General features: G+C 45.3%; 2 protein-coding genes across 4 annotated transcripts; both read left to right on the top strand.

Annotated features, from left to right (window-relative positions):
* Window positions 1–6,833: 6,833 nt before the first annotated feature.
* TRIM13 (tripartite motif containing 13) lies at window positions 6,834–13,290 on the top strand. 3 transcript variants are annotated; one of them, XM_048963521.1, is made up of 4 exons: window positions 7,037–7,161; window positions 7,312–8,872; window positions 8,997–9,130; window positions 10,401–13,290. In XM_048963521.1, exons 3-4 carry the CDS (start codon window positions 9,113–9,115, stop codon window positions 11,631–11,633), a joined length of 1,251 nt encoding a protein of 416 aa, XP_048819478.1. In that variant the 5' UTR covers window positions 7,037–7,161; window positions 7,312–8,872; window positions 8,997–9,112; the 3' UTR covers window positions 11,634–13,290. The 3 variants fall into 3 exon arrangements, with proteins under 3 accessions (XP_048819469.1, XP_048819478.1, XP_048819487.1); XM_048963530.1 differs by having other exon boundaries at window positions 7,312–7,611; XM_048963512.1 differs by lacking the exon at window positions 7,037–7,161 and adding an exon at window positions 6,834–6,922 and having other exon boundaries at window positions 7,312–9,130.
* Window positions 12,984–22,936, top strand: KCNRG (potassium channel regulator). Its single transcript, XM_048963545.1, has 2 exons — window positions 12,984–13,774; window positions 15,672–22,936. Exons 1-2 carry the CDS (start codon window positions 12,984–12,986, stop codon window positions 15,922–15,924), a joined length of 1,044 nt encoding a protein of 347 aa, XP_048819502.1. The 3' UTR covers window positions 15,925–22,936.
* The last annotated feature ends 2 nt before the right edge of the window (window positions 22,937–22,938 follow it).

Consider the following 22,938-nt stretch of genomic DNA (forward strand, 5'->3'; position numbering starts at 1 on the left):
GCGGGCGGGGCGGTGAGAGCAGCGCCCCCTGGCGGGCGGGAGGTGCCGGCGGGCGGGCTGTGCGCTGCGACATGGCGGGCGTCCTCCCGCCCCATCCAGCATCCGGCGCGGCTCGTTGCCGCCCTGTAGGGGTGTCCCAGCAGCCCTGTTCTTGATTTGTAGGGAAGCTTACAACACGCGTAGTGAGCTGCCGATCTGCAACAACCTGCGGACAACGGATGACTGCAATACCTCTCTTTAGAGGCATATTCATCTCCAAATCAATTTGGGCCACGCTTGGCGTCCCTGTTGATTTTCAGCCACTCTCTCTCTGCCTGGCATTTCACCTAGAACGCTCCCTGGAGGCTTGGTACAGAAAATGATGCAACTGATGCAATGCGTGTGCACAGCGTGAGCGGGCGCAGTGGGTGGAAAGTGGGTGTTGGAAAGGCGATGTGGAAGGAAATGCTCGCAGCAAGAAGTGCCTTTTTGGTCGGGACGGGCTGTGTCAGTCACACTCAGCCCTCCACGTGAAGCACGAGGTGCAAAGCAGCCTTACACAAAGCAGCGCCTAAAACCAATCTGATTTTAAGAGCGGCTTTCAAATATGCTTCCTTTCTTTTATTGGGTTTACTGTTACAGCCCATAAACATCTGGGGTCAAGAGCTCGCTTCCTTAAAATATGCCAAATGGGATTATTCCTGAACTTCTGAGAAGTCAATATGAGGTGGAAACTGATGTTTATTCATTTCATATGTAGGGCATCGCCGTTCTCGTTGGTAGCTCGGTGTTGCCATAATTAGTCCCATTTAAGGCACTGTGGGATTTTTATTGTGCACTGTGGGTTTGTTACAGTAAATGCTGAATGGCAAATGTTAATATATTAAAAATAAAATAATTTTTAGAAAGCAAAACAAAACAAGCTTAGGAAGAGACCCAACGTACAAATGACTTCCATCCTATTTTTTTCTACTGTTTTTTCCCCCCATATGACCACTGGGGAAATGAGCAGGTCTTGCTGCACCAAGGCAGCATCACCATGCCTGCTGGGTCACAGGGCAGCAGGGCTTTTGGGGGTGCTTTCCTGCTCCATTGCTTCCTTAGCTGGAAACCTGGTTCCACCGGTGTCCCCCAGTGCTGGTGACAGCTCGGTGTCACAGTGGGGTATGTGGGTAAAGCCACACAGCTGAGAAAACCAACAGCATACAGCCTGGGTCAGGCCAGAGCAAGGAAAGCAGCTGGTAATGCGTGGAGCTTTTTCATATGCCTTTTGTGGGGGAGGAGATGAAAAATTCCAGCAGGATGGTACCAGACCTGAATATTTTTCTCCTTCAGCCTGTTTAGAACAGCGGGGCTGCACAAAATGTTTATGCTGTGCAAAAGGCTGCCCCAAGGAAATAGGGATCTGGGCTCCAACTGGGGATGGTAATGAAGGGTTAATTCAGCATCTGCCTTTCCTGAGTGTGTGTTTCTTTCACTGGGGAGGCCAAGTATTTTGGGTCCTCCCACACTGGAAGCAAAATTATGCTCCGCACGCCTAAACAAGTTTGTTGCTCATAGGGTTTTATCTTCTTTTCCTTGAACGGTAGCAGGAGAGACAATTTGTCTGGGAACCATCTTAGAAGAATAGGAGAAAGAACAGAAAATTAGAACGGGTCCCATCCATTCCACAAATGTGGGAGTATCTGGAGGTCATGCTGAAAGAAGAGGGCAGTCACTGACTCGTGTTCTTCTGCTCTGAGCCTCATTCACAAAACACAATTATCTCTCGTGAGCCCTGCAAGCTAGGTGCACAGGCTGCAGATGAATACGTTTCAGCAAGGTTCCCTGATGTCATCGAATCTGCAGGAGAGAAGGGAACTATGTAATGCATCACCGGTTGTTACAGCATGTAATACAACATGACTAATAAGTCTCAGCAAAATGATTCCTCTTAATCCACATTGCCTCTAGAGCCCTGCTAGGAAAAAAACACTGGTAGTCACTGCTGTGCTGCCACGAGCTTGGGGGAGGCATTTCCACCTGTAAAAACCAGTGAAAAAAAAGGTTATTACATATGCTGGAATGGGTGTAGTAACTTCCTCACACAGCTTGCACAGAAGTAAATGATAGCGCAGGACTGGAAAATCAAGGTCTGTTTACTGCAAGCACTCGCAGGGTCAGGCCTGTGGTTTGGAAGATGATACAGACAAGGTCTCAGATGAAAAACAGGTTGTGCTTGTGCGCGTCAGATCTTCATCATAATGTGTTCTTGGGAGGATTTACGTTCTGTAGGAAGTCTCCTGCTTTACACAGTTAATCTGACACTTGCCAAGGCACAGCAGAAATGGTGTATGAAAATTAACTTCGTTCCTCGTTGTTCTATTTACTTTGGAGGTCACTTCTCCTTTCATTTTTATGCAATATAAGCAAAACGCACCGGGGCAGAGCTTTGATCTATAGGCAGTCACAAACCTCATTAAAACTGACAGGCATGCTGGCCAGGCTTCATTCAGGAAGGAGCAATTAAGTTCTTTAACGGCACAAGAGAGTGAAAAACTAGAAACCGTTGCCCACAGCACAGGGCTGCACAGCCAGGCACTAAGATGAGCTAATTCCTATGAGCAAGCACTAATTTGGGGAAAGTCAGATTTCTCTGGGGACGGTTTGCGAACGCGGCAGCAAGAGCCCAGATTGGTTGCAGCTGTGTTTGCCTGCGTGCATGTCAGGGAGCGGAAACACCAGGCGAGAGCCAGCAGACAGTGGGAGAAGCAGTGGTGCATGGCCCTGAGAAAAAGCCAAGGGACAGCTTCTTCTGGGCAAGCATCCTGGCTAGAGCAGCAAACTTGGACTGCTGCAGCACGCTCCCTCCCATTTGCTTCCTCTGCGTGCAAGGAAATGGGACGTGGCTGTACATTCTTTGTAAATAAATAGGATTACACTGAGGAGATAACTGAATTCATCACCAAGTTTTCGTCCTCATGGGGAAATCTGACAAAGTGCTGAGTATTAGTTAGGGTCAAAGCTCTGCCTGTAGAACGATGGGACTTTTCAGTGCTGCCGAATCGGGAATTGGAGACCTTGCAGAATACCAAGGCAGTCTCTGAAATTCAGACCTCTAAAGTACAGTCGAACATTTCAGCTGCTGCTGATCCTTCATGGATTCTTAATGCCTGGTATTTTTACAATGCATATTAAAAGTAGTTTTTATGGAACAGTGATAAGAAATGGCTTTCTCTGATCCTTCTTTTGGAGTGTTTAATGTAGTCCAGATGTATCTGTCAAAAAAAAAGTACAGTCAGATGCAGCGTAGTTGTGCAACGTTCATACATGGTTAAGGTGTTTGATACACAGAGCTGCTTTGACTAGTTTATTTATGCTGTCTTACAGTGTCTTCTTACTGAGCTGTACTGGCACCGCTTGCAGGTTGATTTCCAATTAGGTCCCGACAGCAGCTTCATGGCACATCTCAGGTTGCCTCTCTCCAACTGAGGTATGCTCATACGAATAAAGCAGCGTGCTTCAACAAGCCCGAAGCTGGAACGTGCTCTGGGTGTGCTCTGACACCTCTGCAACGGGACGCGAAGCCTGAACCTCCTCCAGGGAAAAGAAAACTAGACCTAGAGTCAAGGGTAAGTCTGGCAAATGTCCTCAACCCTTCATTCTCTGTGTTTCACCGTGGGAGACAATTGCAGCCTGACACGTCTTCAGTAGCATGGCTTTTGAGAAGCCTTACTGACAGGGAAGGCAAACCTGGAAATAAAAGGAGCTACTTTGACCTCCAGCTACTTTTATCCATCAGTTTTGTGATAGATATCTTCTCCAGCACAACACAGAGGGTGGCTGGGGCCCACGATGAGGAGCTGATGTGGCCAAAGGGCAAGATTGTGTTACTTTTGGCAGCGACTTTGGCAAGAGCTGGCTAGAAGCATTTGGGAAATTATGGCTGAGGGGGGCACTCCGGCTTTATGTTGACACGTGTGCAGGCTGCCACTGAGACAGGGCCCTCTCTGGCTCCCTTCTGCTGGCATCAGTGTCTGTTAGGCTGTGGGATCAGCTGGGTGAGGAAATTGATCCCGCTGAAAACTTTTTTTTTAAACTGGATTAGCTTTCGGCTCTGTTGGCAAGAAGGTCTAAGCTAACATGTGGCTACGTGGATGTCACAGCCAGCAGAGAGCAGGCATCAGGAAAGCATGACTAAGGGAAGGGAAAAGGATGGAGCTTGTTCCTTTGCCAGCAGCACAGTTGGCTTAACTCCCCACGAATCCACCTCTCAGGATGGAAGTACCTGTTCCATACAGCTTGTGTCAGTTTAATGGCTTGCTTCCACGGTTAGGAGAAAACCTCATCCCTCTTTTCCTCCCTCTTCTTACTTTAGGTCTGGTGGTTGTCTAATCTTGCACTGAAATGGTTTAGCTTGTTGAATCAGCAGAAAACTAACCAAGGCACAGAAAAGGGAATGGCATTCTGCAGGTAAAGTGGGGCAGTTCAGCTTGGAAGGGCATCCGTGAAGCGTAGCAGAATCTGTACAAGAGAGATGAGAAGCAGCAGAGCTCCATCGGGTCGTTGGCTGAATCACAATGTACAGTTTCCCCTCGCTGTGCTTAATACAGGAACCATGGTTTAGGTCCTATCTGTAGTTCAAAGATGGCAATAGGCACTGCTGCCTCCCTTCTCTTGTAACAAATAAGGGTGCTTGTCTGGTAAAGCTGGTAGTTGCCACTGTTTTTCTAACTCCTCCCAAACTAGACCAGATATAAGGAAGAAATTCTTCACAACATGGGTGGTGAGACACTGGAACAAGTTCTTAGAGAAGCTCTGGATGCCCCGTCACTGTAAGTGTTCAGAGTCATACTGGACTCTGAACAACCTGATCTAGTGAAAGATGGGTTGGACTTCTGTAATGGGCCCAACTCAAAGCATCCCATGACTCTATGATTTTGAGCCCTCCCAAGGGTAAGTGACATTCATCCTTCCCTTCAAACTTCCCTTTAGGCTTAGATTTCTTTGGTTCTGTTTTCAGTTAGGGAAATATTGCCACAGATCTACTAATGCTCTTTTTCACCTGCCAGAACTTTTCTCTGAAACTTCAACAAATGGCCTATGATGGTGCTTTCCAGGAAAACTCTCTGCACTCTGAGATGTGGGAATGCAACCTCATTAGCAGTGTGCCATTGAAAAACCTGTATTAGCAGCAAAGTGTTTACAAAGAGTTAAACATGATGATGGTTGTGGATCCCTCCCAACTCAGGTCATTCTATGATTTTATTCTATGATTCTGTACTGATTAAAGATGGACTACATTTGTGCAAAACAGTTGGTTGTGCACAGCCCTATCACATGTTTTGTTTGTGTAATAATCACTCAAGTGGAAATAGTAAAAAAATATATTTGGTTGTGTTGGTGATTATAACGGTATGATTAAATTAAATGCAGAAATCCTATCTGATTGCATAGGAATAGAAACTGTGTTTGCTGTGTTTGTCTTGAGATGTAAGCTTTCTGATCTGATGGAAGTTGAAGCAAGGTGGGACAAGAAAATTATTGGATGGTCCAGATAAAAGAGGAGATATGCTGGTCTACACACAAGTCCAAGCAGCTCCCTCTTTGTTTATAAGAAAAAAAGATTAGGACAGGAAAATGTGCTCATTTCAATCAAAAGAATTAATGGACAATGAGCTATACTCAAGAAGTACATGAGGAAAAGAAGTTGTATGAGAAACATGTAATTTACAATGAGAGGGGAATCTAGAATGCCAAGAACGCCATCTTGTTGTCAATATCCTTAACCAAAATATTCAAGAGAAGTTCAGTAAAATTCAGTAAAATTCTTAATATAAAGATGGCTGTTGGGAAAGCATAGACCTTGGGAAACACAGAATCATAGAATCTTTTGAGTTGGAAGAGACCCTTAAAGGCCATGTGGTCCAACTCGCCTGCAATGAACAGGGACACCTACAGCTCCATCAGGTGCTCAGAGCCCCTCCAGCCTGACCTTGGGTGCCTCCAGGGATGGGGCATCCATCACCCCTTTGGGCAACCTGTGCCACTGCCTCGCCACCCTTACTGTAGAAAACTTCTTCCTCATTACCAGGCTAAACCTCTTCTGTTCTAGTTTGAAACTGTGTCCCCGATCTGTCACAGAAGATCTCATTAAAGAGTCTGTCCCCTTCCTTCTTACAGCCCCCTTTAGATACTGAAAGGCTGCTCTCAGGTCACCTCACAGCCTTCTCTTCTCCGTGCTCAACAGCCCCAGCTCTCTCAGCCTGTCCTTGTAGGAGAGGTGTTCCATCCCTTGGATCATTTTGGTGGCCCTCCTTTGGATGTGCTCCAACAGGTCTGCGTCTCTCCTGCACTGAGGACTCCACATCTGGATGCAGTACTGCAGGTGGTCTCACAGTGCAGAGCAGAGGCTGGGATCACTCCCTCACCATGCTGTCTATGCTGCTTTGGATGCAGCCCAGAATAGGGTTGGCTTTCTGGGCTGTGAGGGCACACTGCTGGCTCTGCTGGCTCACGTCCAGCTTGTCACTGCCGGTACCCTCAGGTCGTTTCCAGCAGGGCTGCACTCCATCCTTACACCCCCAACTCGCGCTGATAGCAGGGACTGCAGTAACCCGGGTGCAAGGCTTGGCTTTGTTCAACCTCAAGAGGTTGCCCTGAGCCCGCCGCTGGAACCTGTGCCAGGTCTCTCTGAATGGCATCCCGAGACATAACCGCCCAAGTGCTGGGCTATCTCGAGCACACTTTGCGTATCCGAGAAACGGATTAAAGTACCACAGCTACGTCGGCAGGCTGTGAGGCGAGCGGGCGGCTCTCATCCCGCCGCGCTCCTCCAGCGCTGCCCGCCGAGCACCCGCCGTGCCCGCGGCCCGCCCGCCCCGAGCGGCGGAGCGAGGAGGAGGGGCGTGCGGCGGCGCGGCCAGGAATGGCGGCCCTCGGTGCCGTCCGCCGCCGCGCTGAGGTGAGAGCGACCGGGACGGGGCGAGGCCCGCTCCGAGCAGCCCGCGGGCGGGGGCCGCGCTGTTGGGCGGTCGCGGCCGCCCGCTCCCCGCCTCCCCCGGTCCGCCGGCGGCTGCCGCCCCCTCTCCCGCCCGGGCGGCTCGGGTAGCGCCGGCCCCGCCGCGCCCGAACCGCGACCATTTTCTGCGGCGTCGCTGCCATTTCGCGCAGGGGGGGCGCGGCGCCTGGCGGCCCGGGAGGGTGAGTAGCGGCGGGGGGCAGCCTTTGTGTGCGGCGCGGGGCGGCCGTCGGCGCTGCTCTGAGCCCGGTGGTTCGGGAAGGGGCGATCCTCTTTAGCTTGTTTCTCTCCTCCCCCGTAAGCCTCGTTCTGTGCTTGTTTTCTTTTTCCAGGCCTTTCCAGCTTTCTGGAAGCTGTGCGTTTTGGATCTTTCTGATGCTCCTCAGAAGTAAAACCACCTTTGGCGGTGAAACAATCAGTTCCAAGCGTGGCCGCTTTCCCCAGCTGCCTGAACAGCCGCTGGATCCGGAGGGCAGTTGTGCGGTGTGGTTTGTGTTGGTGCTTGGTTGGGTTGTGCTTCCCCCCAGTTGAGGTGCTGGAAGGAGAAGCTCCCATCTCCCATCTCCTGCCTTTATCTCCAGGCCTTGTGTTTTGAGTGGCGTGAGCACAGTGACCCGAGGAAGATCAGGGAGGTCAGTCACAGGAGGAGATGAGGAGTAGGGGGCCATGTAGAGGGAGAAGGATGAGAGCCCTCCTGACTATTTCAGCTCCTTGGGGAAGCACAGCCTGTTAAGTTTCATTTACAGTGCTTGGATGTCATTGTGGGAAATTCACAACTCAAGAGCTCTCTTTCTGTTTTGCTTGAAGCTTGGTAATTCTCTTTTGCTTTCTGCTAGCTGACAGACCAGAGTTCTGTGCTGAGGCACATGCCAGGTGAATTTGTCTTTGGAGTGCAGTAAAAAGCTACAGTGTAGCTTGTTTTTACCTCTGTGGTTTGATGTGCTTTGCAGTTCTGAATGTTGAAACTCTGCAGGTTGGTCTTTCTAGTGGAGGACATCTTCAGTGGCCGTACCCAGAGAGTTTGTGTAGTCCAGGTGAAGGAGTAAACCTCAGTGCCTTTTGGTCTGTACACTACAAATGGTGAATTTGGGGCCATTCACACCCAAATCAGAAGTTACACGGAGTACATCCCAGTGGGGAAGTGGAGGAGTTAGAATATCCCAAGTTGGAAAGAATCTGTAAGGGTTACTGAGTCCCATCAAGTTGCTAGGTTTTAACCTATAGTCACACAAATACTGAGCTGGTAGTGCAAAGGGATATTTAAGGGGGATGTTTTAGTCCACGGGCAGCTTCCTCTAAAATAAACCTCCTGAAGAAGGCAGGAATTCAGCTGTCCAAACCAGTCTTTCAGGTTTTCAATATATTTGGTTTGGTGTGACTACTGTTGTAGAAAGAGAAGGGGAAAACTGAAAGCTTATAGATTTGCCCGTTTCTTTTTTTTTAAACCCTAAACTTGTAATGCAGTGGTTTTGAAATTAGGTTGCGTTTATAAAGCATATGTTTTTTTCATTGGATAAGTGGTCCTGGAATGCACCAAGATGATTTTATTTGGATCACAAAACGTTTTTGCATATACTGGTTTTTAGGAGCATGAAAGTCTTCAGTGTTTGCCCTAAAGTTTTGATAGAATGTGTAGTGTTTTCTGCAGTGCTTTGCATTACTTGTTGCCAGCTGTACAAAAGCTTCTTTTCAAGTTCCCTAACTAAGAAAAGAAATCCTTCCTGGTAAAGGAAGTGGACCAGAACAAATATTTTCTGCATGGTGAATTTCCAGTTATTAAAGGTGTACAACTGTCATTTTAACTGCAAAATTGATCTGTGTGCTGCCACTATGGCTTAAAGCTATGAATGGAGGCTGGAAAGAGAATCATTCCTAAGGAGGAGTACTTGGGAGGTTAGGAGCAAGATCACCCTCTTCCCTTCATCCCATTCTTTCTACCATTACAAAGAGAATGCAAGAGAGAAACTTTGCTTGTACCAGCACTGAGAGGTGTTTCAAAATTGCTTTCTTTTTACAGAAAATGAAGTTTCTGAATGAGATCTGTGGCCTTAAAGGAAACCTTAGGTGGCAAATGAAGTAATTAGACCATTTCTCCAGCATTTGTCCCTACCTCTAACAGGTGCCTTCTGCCTGATGACCTTAGTCCTCAGGGTGAGTAGAAAAGTTGGCAATTCTTTCAAACTCCTTTATCCAGGCAAACGTGGGGAATTCCCCTCTTCCTTGGTGCTGGAGAAGCATGGGAACTGTGAGGTCTCGCTGTGACTGCATCTGTCTAGTTGTGAAAGAAACTCAGGACTGGCCTTGCCATTCTTCCCTGTGCTTTCCTAGGATCAGTGGTGTTTTATTAGTCTTGTCCTATGCAGCATGTATCTTTCCTTGTAGCTCTTCTCTTGGTTCTCTTTCTTTGCCATTTTGTGTTTCCTAGAGGAACCATAGCAATAACATCAGAACTAGATAAAGGAGCTCATTCATTCATGCTTTGCTTGTTATAGAACTACTTTGATGCTCTTCTTGTGATACATCTTTTAATTTATAAAAGGCATTTTATTACATACTTTAAAACATAATATGGATTGAGTTTATACAAGAGAAGCATCCTTTTAATTATAGCTCAAAACTAAGTGTGTAAGAGTTTTGGCTAATACAAGCTGGTGCCCTGTTTGGTGTTTATTAGTGACTTGTGTTCTCAGAGCCTGCTCTAATGACAGAGTGTCTGAGAACTTGGCTTAGAGGCATTGGGAAGATGGAGTAATGCATCCCTCCACTGAGACTTTACAGCACTGAGGAGTGTGGTAAATCCTTTTCCTGCAGGTCTTGTCCACAAGAAGAAACTACTGAGGCATTAGTGCTGTGAGAATTGGAAATAGAGGTGGTGGATGAGTAAAAGTAGTTAACAGTTTTATTTTGCTCTGAGTTATCAAAAATTATGGGCAGCTGTTCTTTGAACTATGCTGGTTGTGTGCTGAACAGCTCAACAATAACACATTCACTTGGTTATTTATAAATATGGTGGGAGCAGGAAAAGCTCCTTAAGTTTTTATCTGTTATGTTTCTGCATATTGCATCAGTGCAGGAAGATGCAAGCCTTGAATTACTAGTACATGACCTATTTTCGTTTGACATGGAAAGCCTTGCTTGGCAAGCCCTTTTCCAGTATTTCTATTTGAGAGTGAGAAAATGGTTCTGACTGGACCCCAGGCCGTTCCTGTGCCTGCCATCTGGTGGCCAGATTCCACAGCTAACTTGATCCCTTTGGGGAAGATCTGATTCTGGGCTGGGTTGTCACAGCCCATCTGGGGCTCTGCCTTTGGGATCCTTGAGAAAAAAATATCTCCTCAGATGGAGATCAGCTTTTGTGTGTTTCCCGGAGAGGAGAAGCACATTCTGTAAGTTCTGTTACCATCTTTGTTCTCTTTCCCAGGACGTGATGGAGCTCCTAGAAGAAGATCTCACCTGTCCCATTTGCTGTAGCCTGTTTGATGATCCTCGTGTCCTGCCCTGCTCACACAACTTCTGCAGAAAGTGTCTGGAGGGAATATTGGATGGAAACGTGCGGAACGTGCTGTGGAGGCCATCCCCTTTCAAATGTCCCACGTGCAGGAAGGAAACTCCTGTTACTGGAGTCAACAGCTTACAGGTCAATTATTCCCTGAAGGGTATCGTGGAGAAGTACAACAAAATCAAAATAACTCCAAAAATGCCTGTGTGCAAAGTGCACAGCGGGCAACCCCTGAACATTTTTTGCCGGACAGACATGCAGCTCATCTGTGGGGTTTGTGCCACCCGTGGTGACCATACAAAGCACATGTTCTGTTCCATCGAGGAAGCTTATTCCCAGGAGAAGCGGGCTTTTGAAACCCTGTTTCAGGGCTTTGAAACGTGGCGTTGTGGAGATGCGCTCTCTCGGCTGGATACCTTGGAAACCAGTAAGAGGAAAGCTCTGCAGATGCTGACCAAGGATTCTGACAAGGTGAAAGAATTCTTTGATAAGCTGCAGCACACGCTGGAGCAGAAGCGAAATGAGATTCTCTCTGACTTTGAGACCATGAAGCTTGCAGTGATGCAGGCCTACGATCCGGAGATCAATAAACTGAACTCGATTCTGCAGGAGCAGCGGATGGCTTTTAACATTGCAGAGGCCTTCAAAGACGTGTCGGAACCCATTGTATTTCTGCAACAGATGCAGGAGTTCAGGGAAAAAATCAAGGTGCTCAGAGAAACCCCTTTACCTTGTTCCAGTGTGGACATCACCCCTACAATGAAGAGCTTTGATACCAGCCAGTGGAATGGAATCAAATTGGTTGACGTGGACAAACTTTCTTTACCTCAGGAAAACAACAGTCTGAAATTGAAGATTCCCTCAGTCTTTTCACGCAGATTTATAGTAGCCTCTCTCATTTGCTTGTTTATTCTTGCTGTCACCAGAATGTCTTTTGTGGAGTCTGTGGTTGACAACTTCCAGTGCTGGAAATCTCAGTTCTTTACCATTAGCTTGTCCTACCTGGCAGATACGGTGGAGATAGCTGATCATGCAGTCTTTTATTGGGAACAGATGACTGATGGAGCCTCACTTCTGAGTGAGAAATGTAAAAACTACACGTTGGTTGTACTGGATAATGTTGCACAGTTTGTGTGCAAGTATAAACTGTTGTGAAGTCCTTACTGAAACGTAAGAAGTAAAAGAGATTTGATGGGGAAAAAGAGCATAGAACGTTGTAAAATTAATTTTTTTTTTTTTTAAAGACTGTCATTGTAAGCAATCAGAGATTTGAAATGCTTTCAGATTGTCTGTAATGTTCGTGTAGTTGGAGCACTACTAAACTGAAGGTGAAACAGAGCTCTGAAAAACATGTTCCTGGACTTCTGTTGTGGTGGTGATTATGGAATATTCATTTAAAATCATTTTCCTTACTGAAATTTAGGGCCTTTGTACTTACTATAATGACAAAATGCTTGTGGATTAAGAAATTGTATATTCTTTGATAAAAAGCACTCCTATAGGGCATAGTTGATTTTTTTTTTTCTTTCTTAATTTGAAAGTCATTTGGAAACAAAAAGAAGAGCTGTGATTGAGAAGAGTGTACAGTAATCTGAGGGGTTTAAGATTGCCCTTCTACTGCAAAACACAGTGTAGAGTTCAGTCTGGAATCCCTTTCTACCTGAGGGTGGTTTTACCTGTATTCCCTGAAAAATAAATGTATGTGTGTACGTAGGTGAATATATCTACATGTATGTATGTGTGTTTTTATATATTTTTGTAAAACCACGAGTTGAATTTTTCCTGTGTGTTCTGATTACTTAGATACTGTTTATTGTTTACATGTTCTATACTACAAAAACAAATTCAGGGTAAACACCTCGAATAAATTCTAGAGGTAAAAAGAAATCAACTGATACTGATAAGAGAACAAGCTGCAAGGTACTCTATACTTTGCAGTTTACTTCTCTAGCCTGGGTTGTCTTGTTTCATCCGTGTCTCTTTGAAGCCATGCTTCCTTAAGATGTGGCTTTGATGCTGACAGTCAGTGTGGTGAGAAGGCAGCTTGTGTTGTAGGCCTGCAACGATGGCAGGAGGAACAGTTTCTCTCCATCTGTGTCGATCCAGATTGTAATTCTGAGAGCCAGGAAAAAAGATGGGATGATTTGCTTGGAATGGTGTGTAGGGCCTTGGGAATAAGGATGTTGTTGGTGTTTTAACATCGAAGACATAGGTATGATCTTTTAATGTACTGGGAATTGAGTTTTATGGGTGTTATTGGCTTGCTTGTGGGATAACAATGGCTTTAAGTGAACTGTAAGCTTGAGTTTGCTGAAGTGCCCTTCTTTAAGAGCATATGATCCTGAAATATGTGGCCTGAAGTACATCTCCCTTTTTCTTACGGTAGTCCTATGAACAGCAATATATAGAATAAAAGCATTCTGTCCACGTTTCCAGGAAAGAAAAGAAATGGGTGCCATACTTCGGGGATGTTCCTTGGCCTCTATCCTGATTTAATATATTGTGATGATCAGTTTGCTGTCTTCCAGTAGTCCTTGCAAGCTTCAATTCCAAGAAACAAAGTTTCCAAGCAACCAAGCCCTGCAAACAAAAGGGTTGTATTTGCATCTTTGTTACCTGGGAGTGCTGCTGCTGCTGCTGCCCCACACTGTCGCTCCAGATGGCCTGTGGGGTAGCAGAGATCAAGTCACAGACATACGGAGCGGAGCTGAGGTAGCGATGAGCGGTCGAGAGGTGGTTGCTGTGAGTGTGGGAGGTGTGAGGTTTGTCACCCGGCCCTGCACCTTGCTGCGGTTCCCCGAGTCCAGGTTAGCACGCATGTTGGGTGGTGACGACCCGGAGTTTAAACTGGTGAACGGAGAGTTTTTTGTGGACAGAGATGCCGCTTTGTTCAGTTACATCATGGACTTCTTGAGGACTCTTCAGGTCTCTCTGCCTGCTGATTTTTCAGACTTGCAGAGGCTGCGCAGAGAAGCGGAATTCTATGAGCTGTACCCTCTGGCTGAGCTCCTGGGCCAGGAACACCTCCTGAAGCCGAGGCTGGAGATCTTGGAGGTGCGTTTTTTCCTCCAGGAGATGCAGGCCTTTTTCCGGATCTTCGGTTCCTGCAGTAGCACTGTGGAGACGCTGGCTGAGCAGATCACTGTGCTTACGGGGCAGCTGCCAGGGCAGGGCTGGAGCAGTCCTTTTCCTTCTCAGAAACCACTAATTCCACTTCCTTTGGAAAGACCTTCTCATCACGACATGGTTTTTCAGTGTGGAACCGACTGCTCTGCTGGTGACCGCTTTGTGGCCAGGTACTCTCCAGAATGTGACTTCTCATGATAGAAACAGCTTCCTGGCTTCTCCTTCATGGAATACGCTCTGCACACTCTGCAAGCTCATTGTGAAAAAGCTGTTGGACAATTGTCAGAGGAAAAAAATGTTTCCTTCTTTCTGCTAGCTTAATGTTATGTTTTCCAGCTCTGAAGTACCCTGTTTGATTTCTGTCATGTTGTTCTTAAAAATGTTCCTGACTGTCTGAAACACTGTTCTTGATGTTCGTTTTTGTGTTTGGTTGGGTTTCTCTTCTGTGCTCTCTCTGCAAGGCTTTAGAATTTCATAGCATCAGTGACCTCGTAGAAAACTCGACAAATGGCATGAAATGAGGCAAAGAAAGCAAAATAAATAAGCAGTGAGGTACAGGAGGAGGCTAAAATCCACTAGCTTACGGGCCTGTAGACTTTCATGTTGAGAAGAGGAAATAAAGGGTGGCTAAACAGGTCAAAAACACCAGAGGAACTGAGATGGCAGTTCAGGGACTGGAGAGCTTTTGTACAGCCTTTTTATTCCAGGAAGAAGGGGTATATTATTAACTATGGGTTACACAGTGGGTTTTCTCAGAGCGAAGTTTGTTTAATTGAGATCACTATAAATCAATGATTTTTGTGATAGCAGCATCATATTCCAATAGCAACCCATATTTTTTAAAACAAGCTCTTGCTGGATGTCTCTATTGTATGGGGACACATTCTTACCGTATAAGAAAATGTAACCTCATTTGTCCTCTGTGGCAGCTAGAACATCTGGAACTTCATGGAAATTTCATTGAAACAGTTCCAAAAGGGTTATTCTCTCTGAATATTTGAATTAACACAGCAGTCCTTTGATTGTGTCTTAAAAAAAAAATCAATAGAGCCTATCTTCCTTTTAGCTCTCTTCAGCTAAGCAAGCACAGGGGAGAGAGAACTACTTTGCATTTGTGAAGGGACATCTATTTATATGGCAAACCTCAATTTTATCTATTTTTAATTATCTTACTGGACTGACAGTTGGCTGAGCACGTTATGGCTACTATTCCACTGCTTAAGTGGAATATTCCTGATTCTTTCCTTTTTTAATTCTGACTTTGTAGGACTTTTCCTTTGCATATCAGTAGAAGAGCATCCCCTGATGCTGAACCCCCCTGAAACAAGCCAGCTTTGGCACTGTAGCCTGCTGAATTTCTCTTGACTCAGTCTTTGTGCTGGCATCTTTTCTGTGTGCTTTCCGTAAATGTTTGGTGTATTTCCCTGTGAACTGTGGAACAATTTCACTCCTCAGCTTATGTATTTTGTAACAGTACTTTTATCTGACTTCTGTTCCTTCAACTGGGTAGATTCTTACACTGTACTTGATACCAAGTAAAATCCTGAAGTGATGTGAAAATGATTTTCTTATTTGTTACCACCAGAGCTGCTGTATGGGGTGACTGCAATAAATGTCACTGTTCCTAGAGAGATCCTGTGTAGTGGGAAGTGGTGCTGTTGGGATGTACATTGCCTTGCTGTCCTTTCCATCATCTCTTACCCGGGAAGTTGGCACATATTACACAGAGGATGCCATCCACCTCTCTTGCACTGAATGAAATTAATTCAGGGTTCTCTCTGCTGGTTTAAGTAAATTTCGTTGTGGGGGTGAAGGAAAAGGGCTTATTCCTCAGTCTGTAAAATGCAAGCTGAGGAATGCTGCTCTTACAAAGAGGGAAGGAGTGAAGTTGTCCTCAAAGCAGGCAAGAGATCCAGCATGTTGGCTGTAGGTGGGTGCAGGTGTGTGTACAACTGCTGGCATGCTCCATCTGAGCACTTGATTTTGTTCTATTATTTTTGTTGTTTGATTACATCCTTCGAGAAAAGTATTAGAAGTGTTCTGTAACTGCTTTTTTTCTTCTTTCAGGTACGTCTCCATAAAACCTGACAACAGAATGCTGATAAATGGTACTAACGTGCTAGGCCTGCTGATTGACACGTTGCTCAAAGATGGATTTCGCCTCATAAGCACCAGGACAGTTTCTAGCGATGAAAAAGTGGAGTGCTACAGTTTTGAAAGAACACAGAGGCCTGTAAGCCTTAGCATTGCTGCAAACCAACACCCAGAGAGCTCCGGGACAGTGCAGGCAAGGAGAAGCCGAGTGCAGAAGGGGAAATAATGCATTTTCCTATACTCCTGTGAAGGTGGAAGAGGTGGTGTGTGTCAGCACCAGCAGCCTTTTTTTTGTTTGTTTGTTTGCTCATTGGAAACTGCGGCTATTGAGGGAAGTAACAAACAAACAACTTGTTAAAAAAGGAGGCGGAAAAAAAAATGCTTTCCTGCCTTTCCCTGCTCCACCCTCTTTAATTCTAAATAAAAGAACCACAGATTCAATGCTGTTTTTGTGGACCAGATTGCAGTACTTTCAAGGGCAGTTTTTGTTTTTCTCTGTGGCTAAAACTTCTGTGACTCACAGAAGATCAGTCACTCCTTCTAGAAAATTATTCCTATGTTCTGTGCTCTTCAAATGTGATCACATGCAAAGGAGTTTTGCATGCATGCAAAAAGGACTGAAGCAGTGTGGAGAAGTGTCTGGAGGAGGAATGTCAACCTGAAAGACTGGAGGTTGTTTCTGCTTTGGAAACACCAATTCCTGTAATGGCAAGGTCACAAGTTGTGTTGCTGTGGGACTGGAGACACGAGAGCATGGCTTTGTGAAGCCACTGCTGGCGTTCATGAAATAATAATGTGCCACTGTCTCTTGCAAAATACTCCTCTGTCCTCTCCCCACACTCTGAAGACACTGAGCTGCTCATTAGTGCTGAGAATTAAATGATAAAGATCCTCAGAAAATACTTGTGATGCAAACAAAGAGTCAGTCAGTTCTTAGAGCCTTAACTGTAAGAACAAAAGTGTGATGAACAGTCCTTCAGATGGAAGAATTGGTGAAATTTTAAACAAGATAGCACGAGGTATCTCTTAGTGCTTGTTAAATGAAAAGGTATTCAGGAAGGAGGCTTGGCAGAGGTCGCTTTGGGAATTTTAACCCTGTCCAATGGTTTGTAAAAGTGCCAGGATTATTTCAGGTATGGGAGAGTTATTGAGGCTTTATAGATTTATAGACCTTTTGTCCTACCTAACAGGAAGATCATGGCAGTGTCAAGGATTCATTATTTGAATCTGATTTTGTTTCTTGTTGAGAAAACGTGCTACATCAGCCTGTCTGATTAATTAGGTCTGGCTTTCCTTTAGCTTTAAAGTGTGAATTTCTTTACAGCACTTAGGAATGATGATGGGTGGTGGGGATCAGTCTTCTGTTTCATGTTTGTAGCGTTTGCAATGGAATGGATCATTTCAGACTTCTGGTGCTGCTATCAGATGTTTATTTTCTCTATGCTACCATCAAGCATTTTAGCTTGACACAGGTGTTTGGAGCTTTCCAGGGGTAAAATAATGTGATTATGGGACGACATCTCCTAAGCTGCTTACAGGCTACATACGTGTAGTAAATATTATGGAACACACTTTCACTTCAAACTGGATTTTTTTGTCAATAATGTCAACCAATATGTTAATGCTTTGAGCACAGGCCTTTCATTAGACTTTTTACCAACAAAATTAGGCTATTTCACCTACTGCAGAAGCAGTGAGTTTATTTTCACTGCTGAACTCTTTTAAAATAAGGAAAAAGAAATATATATGTTTTAACCTACATCATTACTCGTGCTTTGTGGTTTTGGCAAAAGGAAAATTTGATACAACCATTTCACAGATTGTGGCACAGCTGAGGCTGTCTGGGCTCCCTGAGTCCCTCTGCTCCATGCCCTGTCCCAGCAGGGACATCCAAAGCAGGGTGCCCAGGGCCACGTCCAGGCAGCTCTGGGAGATCCCCAAGGAGGAGACCCCACAGCCTGTGGGCAGCCTGTGGCAGTGCTCCATCACTGCACAGCACAGAAGGGCTCCTGGTGTTCAGAGGGAACCTCCTGTGCTCCAGTTTGTGCCCATGGCCGCTGGTCCTGGCACCAGGCACCACTGACAGAGCCTGGCTTTGGCCTCTGGCACCCTCCCTCAGGTATGTATGGACATTGATGGGATCCCTGAGCCCCCTGCAGCTGAACAGTCCCAACTCTCCCAGCTACTCCTCATAGAAGTTTCTGTGGCCTTTCATCAACTTTGTGCCCCTCTGTTGGACTCTCTCTTCCAGGTTGTCTTGTACTGGGGGATTGCAGAGCTGAACCCCGTGCTCCAGGTGTGGGCCTCAGCAGTGCTGAGTAGAGGGGAAAGATCACCCTCATGGGTTAATTTACCCAGCACAAACACCATCCTATGTACCTAATATTTTGGCTGTGGAAGAATACCCCAGTGAAAGCTCCTGTCCTGTAAAGAATCATAAATACTTTATCTTGACCTGTTAGGGCCATGTACCAAGAACCTGTACATATGAAAATTACTAAATCGGGATTCCAAAGCTTTTCTGTAATTTATTCTTAGCAATTAACTGAGATGTGTCATTTTTGCACCTGTTTCTCCCCCCCTTCTTTTTCTCTTCATAGTTGCTTTAGGAAGTATAAGAGCACATGTGTGTATGGCAATTATTCAACAAGTGTATCAGCAGCAGAGCTTTTCACACTGGTGCATTTCCCCACCAGGCAGCAGTTGCAGAGGGAGAAGTGAATTTGGCTGATCAGAGCACAAATTAACCACAAGTCTGGGTGATTTTCAAGCCTTTTGGTCAAAACCAGATGACGTGTTAAACTGACTAATTTCACACACATCTTGGCAGGTCCACAAGCTATGGCATCTCCCCATACAATCTGTGCTGGACTAGAAGCGTGGTGGAGGAGATCTGGTCATGTTTTTTCATTCAGGAGAACAAGGAGCTCTGATTGCTCACAGCTACCTCTATTTTTGATTAAATAGAAGTTTTTGAAACCTTGGATTGTTTTTCCGGTTAACTTGGAATTTGTGATCACTGATATTCTACTTCTTCAACTCATTGCCCACTTTCTCAAGAGAATTCCTTTGTCCAGAAGGTAGAAAATTTGCTAATTTCAGTCCATTTACGGTTGCCTTTTATACTTCATTGCATTCAGCAAAAAATTTGCAGACTGTCCCAGAAATCCAACCTACTTCTGGATGTGCAGTGAATTCTCCTCTGCTTTGTAACATACAAGCAGAATCCCAGAGCAGTAGGGCTGCTAGAGGGAAAGGAAATGAAGCTGTAAGACAATGCTGCCATTCTGTCCGGCAGGTGCTCAAATTTACATCGCAGAAGTAGACTTTTTAGAAAGGGATGATAGTGGCTTGATGCTTCATTTGCTTTCATTCACTTGATGCTTTGGAACAGGTTGCCCAAGGAGGCTGTGGATGCCCCATCCCTGGAGGCATTCAAGGCCAGGCTGGATGTGGCTCTGGGCAGCCTGGTCTAGCATTGACAACCTTGTACATAGCAGGGGGATTGAAACTCAGTGATCATTGTGGTCCTTTTCAACACAGGTCAATCTGTGCTTCTATGATTCACTTGTAGAAAATCGATAATTCGGAAAGAATCAGAATCGTTGAGGTTGGAAAAGACCTTCAAGATCCCCAGGTCCAACCATCAGCCTGACCCACCAAGTCCCATCACTACACTGTCTCTCTCAGTGCCACGTCCATGTGTCTTGGACATCTTCATGACTGGGGACTCCACTGCCTCACTGGGGAAGCTGTACCAGTGCTTGAACGCTCTTTTGTGAAGAAATCTTTCCTGATATCCGACTTAAGCCTCCCCTGCTGCAATTTGAGACCACTTGTCATCACCTGAGATCATCTTGTATTTCTTTCTTACGTTAATATTTTCCCCCTCTTTTATAGTTAGATTTTACCCTATGTTTATTTTTTCATTGGAAGGTCTATTATCTTCCCAGTTTTTACCTTGTTTGGCTCATTTTCAATTGCAGTGCTCAGAAATAACCAGTGAATCTGAGCTTTGCAAGGCTTAAGTGTCTTTGTTTTGGGAAGGGATAAAGCTAAGGTATATCCAACCCATAGTCTGGGTGGGATGCAGTTCTGATCCACAGCTGAATTCAGTGCCAGAAAGCAGCCAAAGTGGATAAGAAGTCAGTCCTGTTTGAGATCACAGCAATTCAAGTGCATAACTATGAATAATTAGGAAAAAAATAAAAGTCTGTTCCCAGATTGCTGGAAAGTGTTATTGAATATTCACTGGGAAACAAGCTGGGAACTATCCAAGAGGAGGAGGGAGACTCACTGCCTCTTATTCCTTCCCTGTGATTTGCGCTGAACCCTTGCCAGGCTTTAACTTTACAAGGTTTATTTTTATTGATTTTCAACAATAAACAGTGGGAGTATCTACAATAAAAGATTTACAGTGCATCACGAGGAAATACAACTCCCTACCAAATATTATATTGATCTATTCCCAGATGCTACTGAAACAGCATGTAAAAGCCCAAAGCAAGCCCAGCGATGGAGAACTTCCTCTCTACTGACAGATGCGTTTGCCTGTTATGTCTTCAGAAAACAATAAAAGGGAAGGGAGTGACTCCGCTGCTTTGACCATATCTTCAACGGCCCAGTTAAATCTGTCAGCTCAATGTAAGCCACATAAATAAAGAACTGGGAACCAAGGGAGCTGCTAGCGCATCTGAAGATTCCCACTCTTTGAAGCTGCATCTCCTGCTGCAGTCAGGCCATAATTAGTCACAGAAGGCCTTGTTGTGACTAGCGAATGGATGGACCAACCGTGATGTGAATAGTCTGGAAATGGCTGGAGATGTGCCTGGAGCTCAGAGTACTCTCAGATGGGTGGGCGGGATGTAAATCACCAGTCATCATGTCAAATCAAAATAAATCTGACTTCTGTTAAAAAAGAGGGAACGTCGGCGTTCTAGACCATGATGTCGTTGCTGCTGAAATAACCCCCCAAAGTTTTATCTCTAAGAGTGATCTGACGTGTAAATTTCCCCAGGAATTCTTACTCCACTTCCATTCTCACGCAGTGGCTCAGTAATTGGTGGCTTCTTTCTGGTTAGAAAGATGATGAATGTTGCCCTAAAGGTTGGAAACAGTAATGTCTACAAATCTGCTTTGCAGAATGAATTTAGTGCTTTGCTTTCTAAGCAAGTTACTGCCACAACAGCCAGCTGAGTGCTTGCAGAAATTGAGAATTAAATGTTGCAGCATTGTTCCATCCTCATTCTAGGCTGGAAAAAAGGCAATGGATTGGAAACATCAACTCCGGGGTTTTACTCATACTTTGGTGTTAGGAACTCAATTTTCTTTGAATTTCAAAGGCAGTCTGCAGCACTCATTGAAGGCCTTCTGAAATGACTGCTCTGTGCTTTCCACCCGTGATAAATGTGTGATAAAAGTAATTGACAAGCGTGCCATTGGGTTAGACTAGATGATCTCCAGAGCTCCTTCCCAATCCCTACAATTCAGTGATTCAGCAACAGACATTACACAGCACGTGCTGATCCTTCTTCAGTCCTTGCATGCCATTATAAGCCCTCCAGCTTGCTCCTAGGACTGATCACTGGCAGAGCAGAGGAAGAGAGTGAGTGGATAGAGACCAAAGAAGAGAGCAAACCCAACTTACTTTTCCTTTTGTAGAGGAGATAAAAGATAAACATAGGGCTGGAGGGACTCAGTACCTTTGTGGAATCCACTTTCTGGCGGTGCTTAGGAAGCGTACGCACTGTACTAAGTTAATGGTAGGACTTAATGACTTTAGAGCCCTTTTCTAAACAAAATTCTATGATTCTACTGCACTGAAAGGAGAATTAGCCGAGCTGCCAGAAGTTCCAACATTGTCAGACAAGGAAAAGCAGAAGATCTGATAGACTGAATGAATGGGTGGGTGACAGCTGCTACAGGAACTTGGAAAAGGCACAGAAGACGTAGGGTGAGACACAGACATATAAAAGACTATAGGGACTTAGAATTTGCTAGATAAGTGGCTCTGCAGAACAGCTTGCACTGATGCTTTGCATATCTGAACAACAAATTCTCTCTTGAGGTCAGTTCTGTACCTGCACTGGAAGTGAGCCATTGCAGGATCCAGACACTGAATCAGTCATCATGATACCCCACATCTGGAAACAGTGACTGGGCTTTTGGTGGCTGCGCACACAAGCACTGAAGGTCTGGATACCAGCACTGCCTTGGCTGCACTGGGGTGATACTTCCGCTAACTTGGACACTCCCTTCTGGTGGTTTTTGCTTCCAATCCAGTTGCACAGTGGAAAGCAGTCACCCTACTAGCAAATTCCTAAACTTTGCTATGGTTTTGATAACCTCAATTCTGTGGATGGTTCAAAACCCAACTTCTTGTCTACTCACAGCAACATGACACAGCCACGATGAGCAAAGGGCACGACAACATTTTTCACAGGTTCATATCCAACACATTCAGGATATAAAGACAGGGATTCCTGTTCTTCTGAATTTCTTCTTAGATGTCTTCATGGTTGGACTTGATGATCTTTAAGGTCTTTTCCAACCTGAGTGATTTTATGTCTGTAGCCACTTTTACCACTTCAAATTATTATTCACAAAAATTAATTATCAGTACCCTATTTAGCTTGGATCTCTCCCTCCCAGAAGAGTAGCAGCAGATAGAAAAGTTCATCTGCTTCCCCCATCACTCTAAGTTCCAATTGTTGCTGTGTTTGGAGACTGTTTTCCAGTGAGCGCTGGCCTGAGACAACACTGAGTCTGCTCACACTCAGCAATGTCTCTAGTATCTGGTAAATCTTTCTCCCAATTGAAGACTTTGTACTGAGTAGGTGCAGGTAACAAGTCAGGAGCTGCCATGGTGAGAGTAAGAATGAATGGCGTGGACAGAGACAATTCAATCTGTGACATGGCAAAAACAGGCTTTCTTTGAAGACTGAAGTCAAATATCTGGATGGCATCTCAAGAACCCTTGTCATTTAATAAATACCAAGCAGAATGTGGAGATGCTGAAAAATGCAGGGTTTCCACCTCTATAAGCATCCTACTTTGAACTGCAGCTAGTGCCTCTACCTAACGTAGAACATCCAGCTGAAGAGAACTTCACAGGAGGATCCTTCTGTCCTTTTCTGATTCTGAGCACAGGACTATTTCCCATGGAACTGGTCTTACTGGGACCTGGTGACTTTCAGAAAAGTATCTCAGTACCAGCAGAACAGAAAACAATTCAATCATC

This window comes from Lagopus muta, chromosome 1 (assembly GCF_023343835.1).
Source record: "Lagopus muta isolate bLagMut1 chromosome 1, bLagMut1 primary, whole genome shotgun sequence".
NCBI classification, from domain to species: Eukaryota; Metazoa; Chordata; class Aves; order Galliformes; family Phasianidae; genus Lagopus; species Lagopus muta.

Coding starts and splice junctions, on each gene's coding strand:
- KCNRG (XM_048963545.1), top strand. CDS start 12,984: ATGATCAGTTTGCTGTCTTCCAGTAGTCCTTGCAAGCTTCAATTCCAA. Junction 13,775..15,671: donor GGTGACCGCTTTGTGGCCAG/GTACTCTCCAGA, acceptor TTCTTCTTTCAG/GTACGTCTCCATAAAACCTG.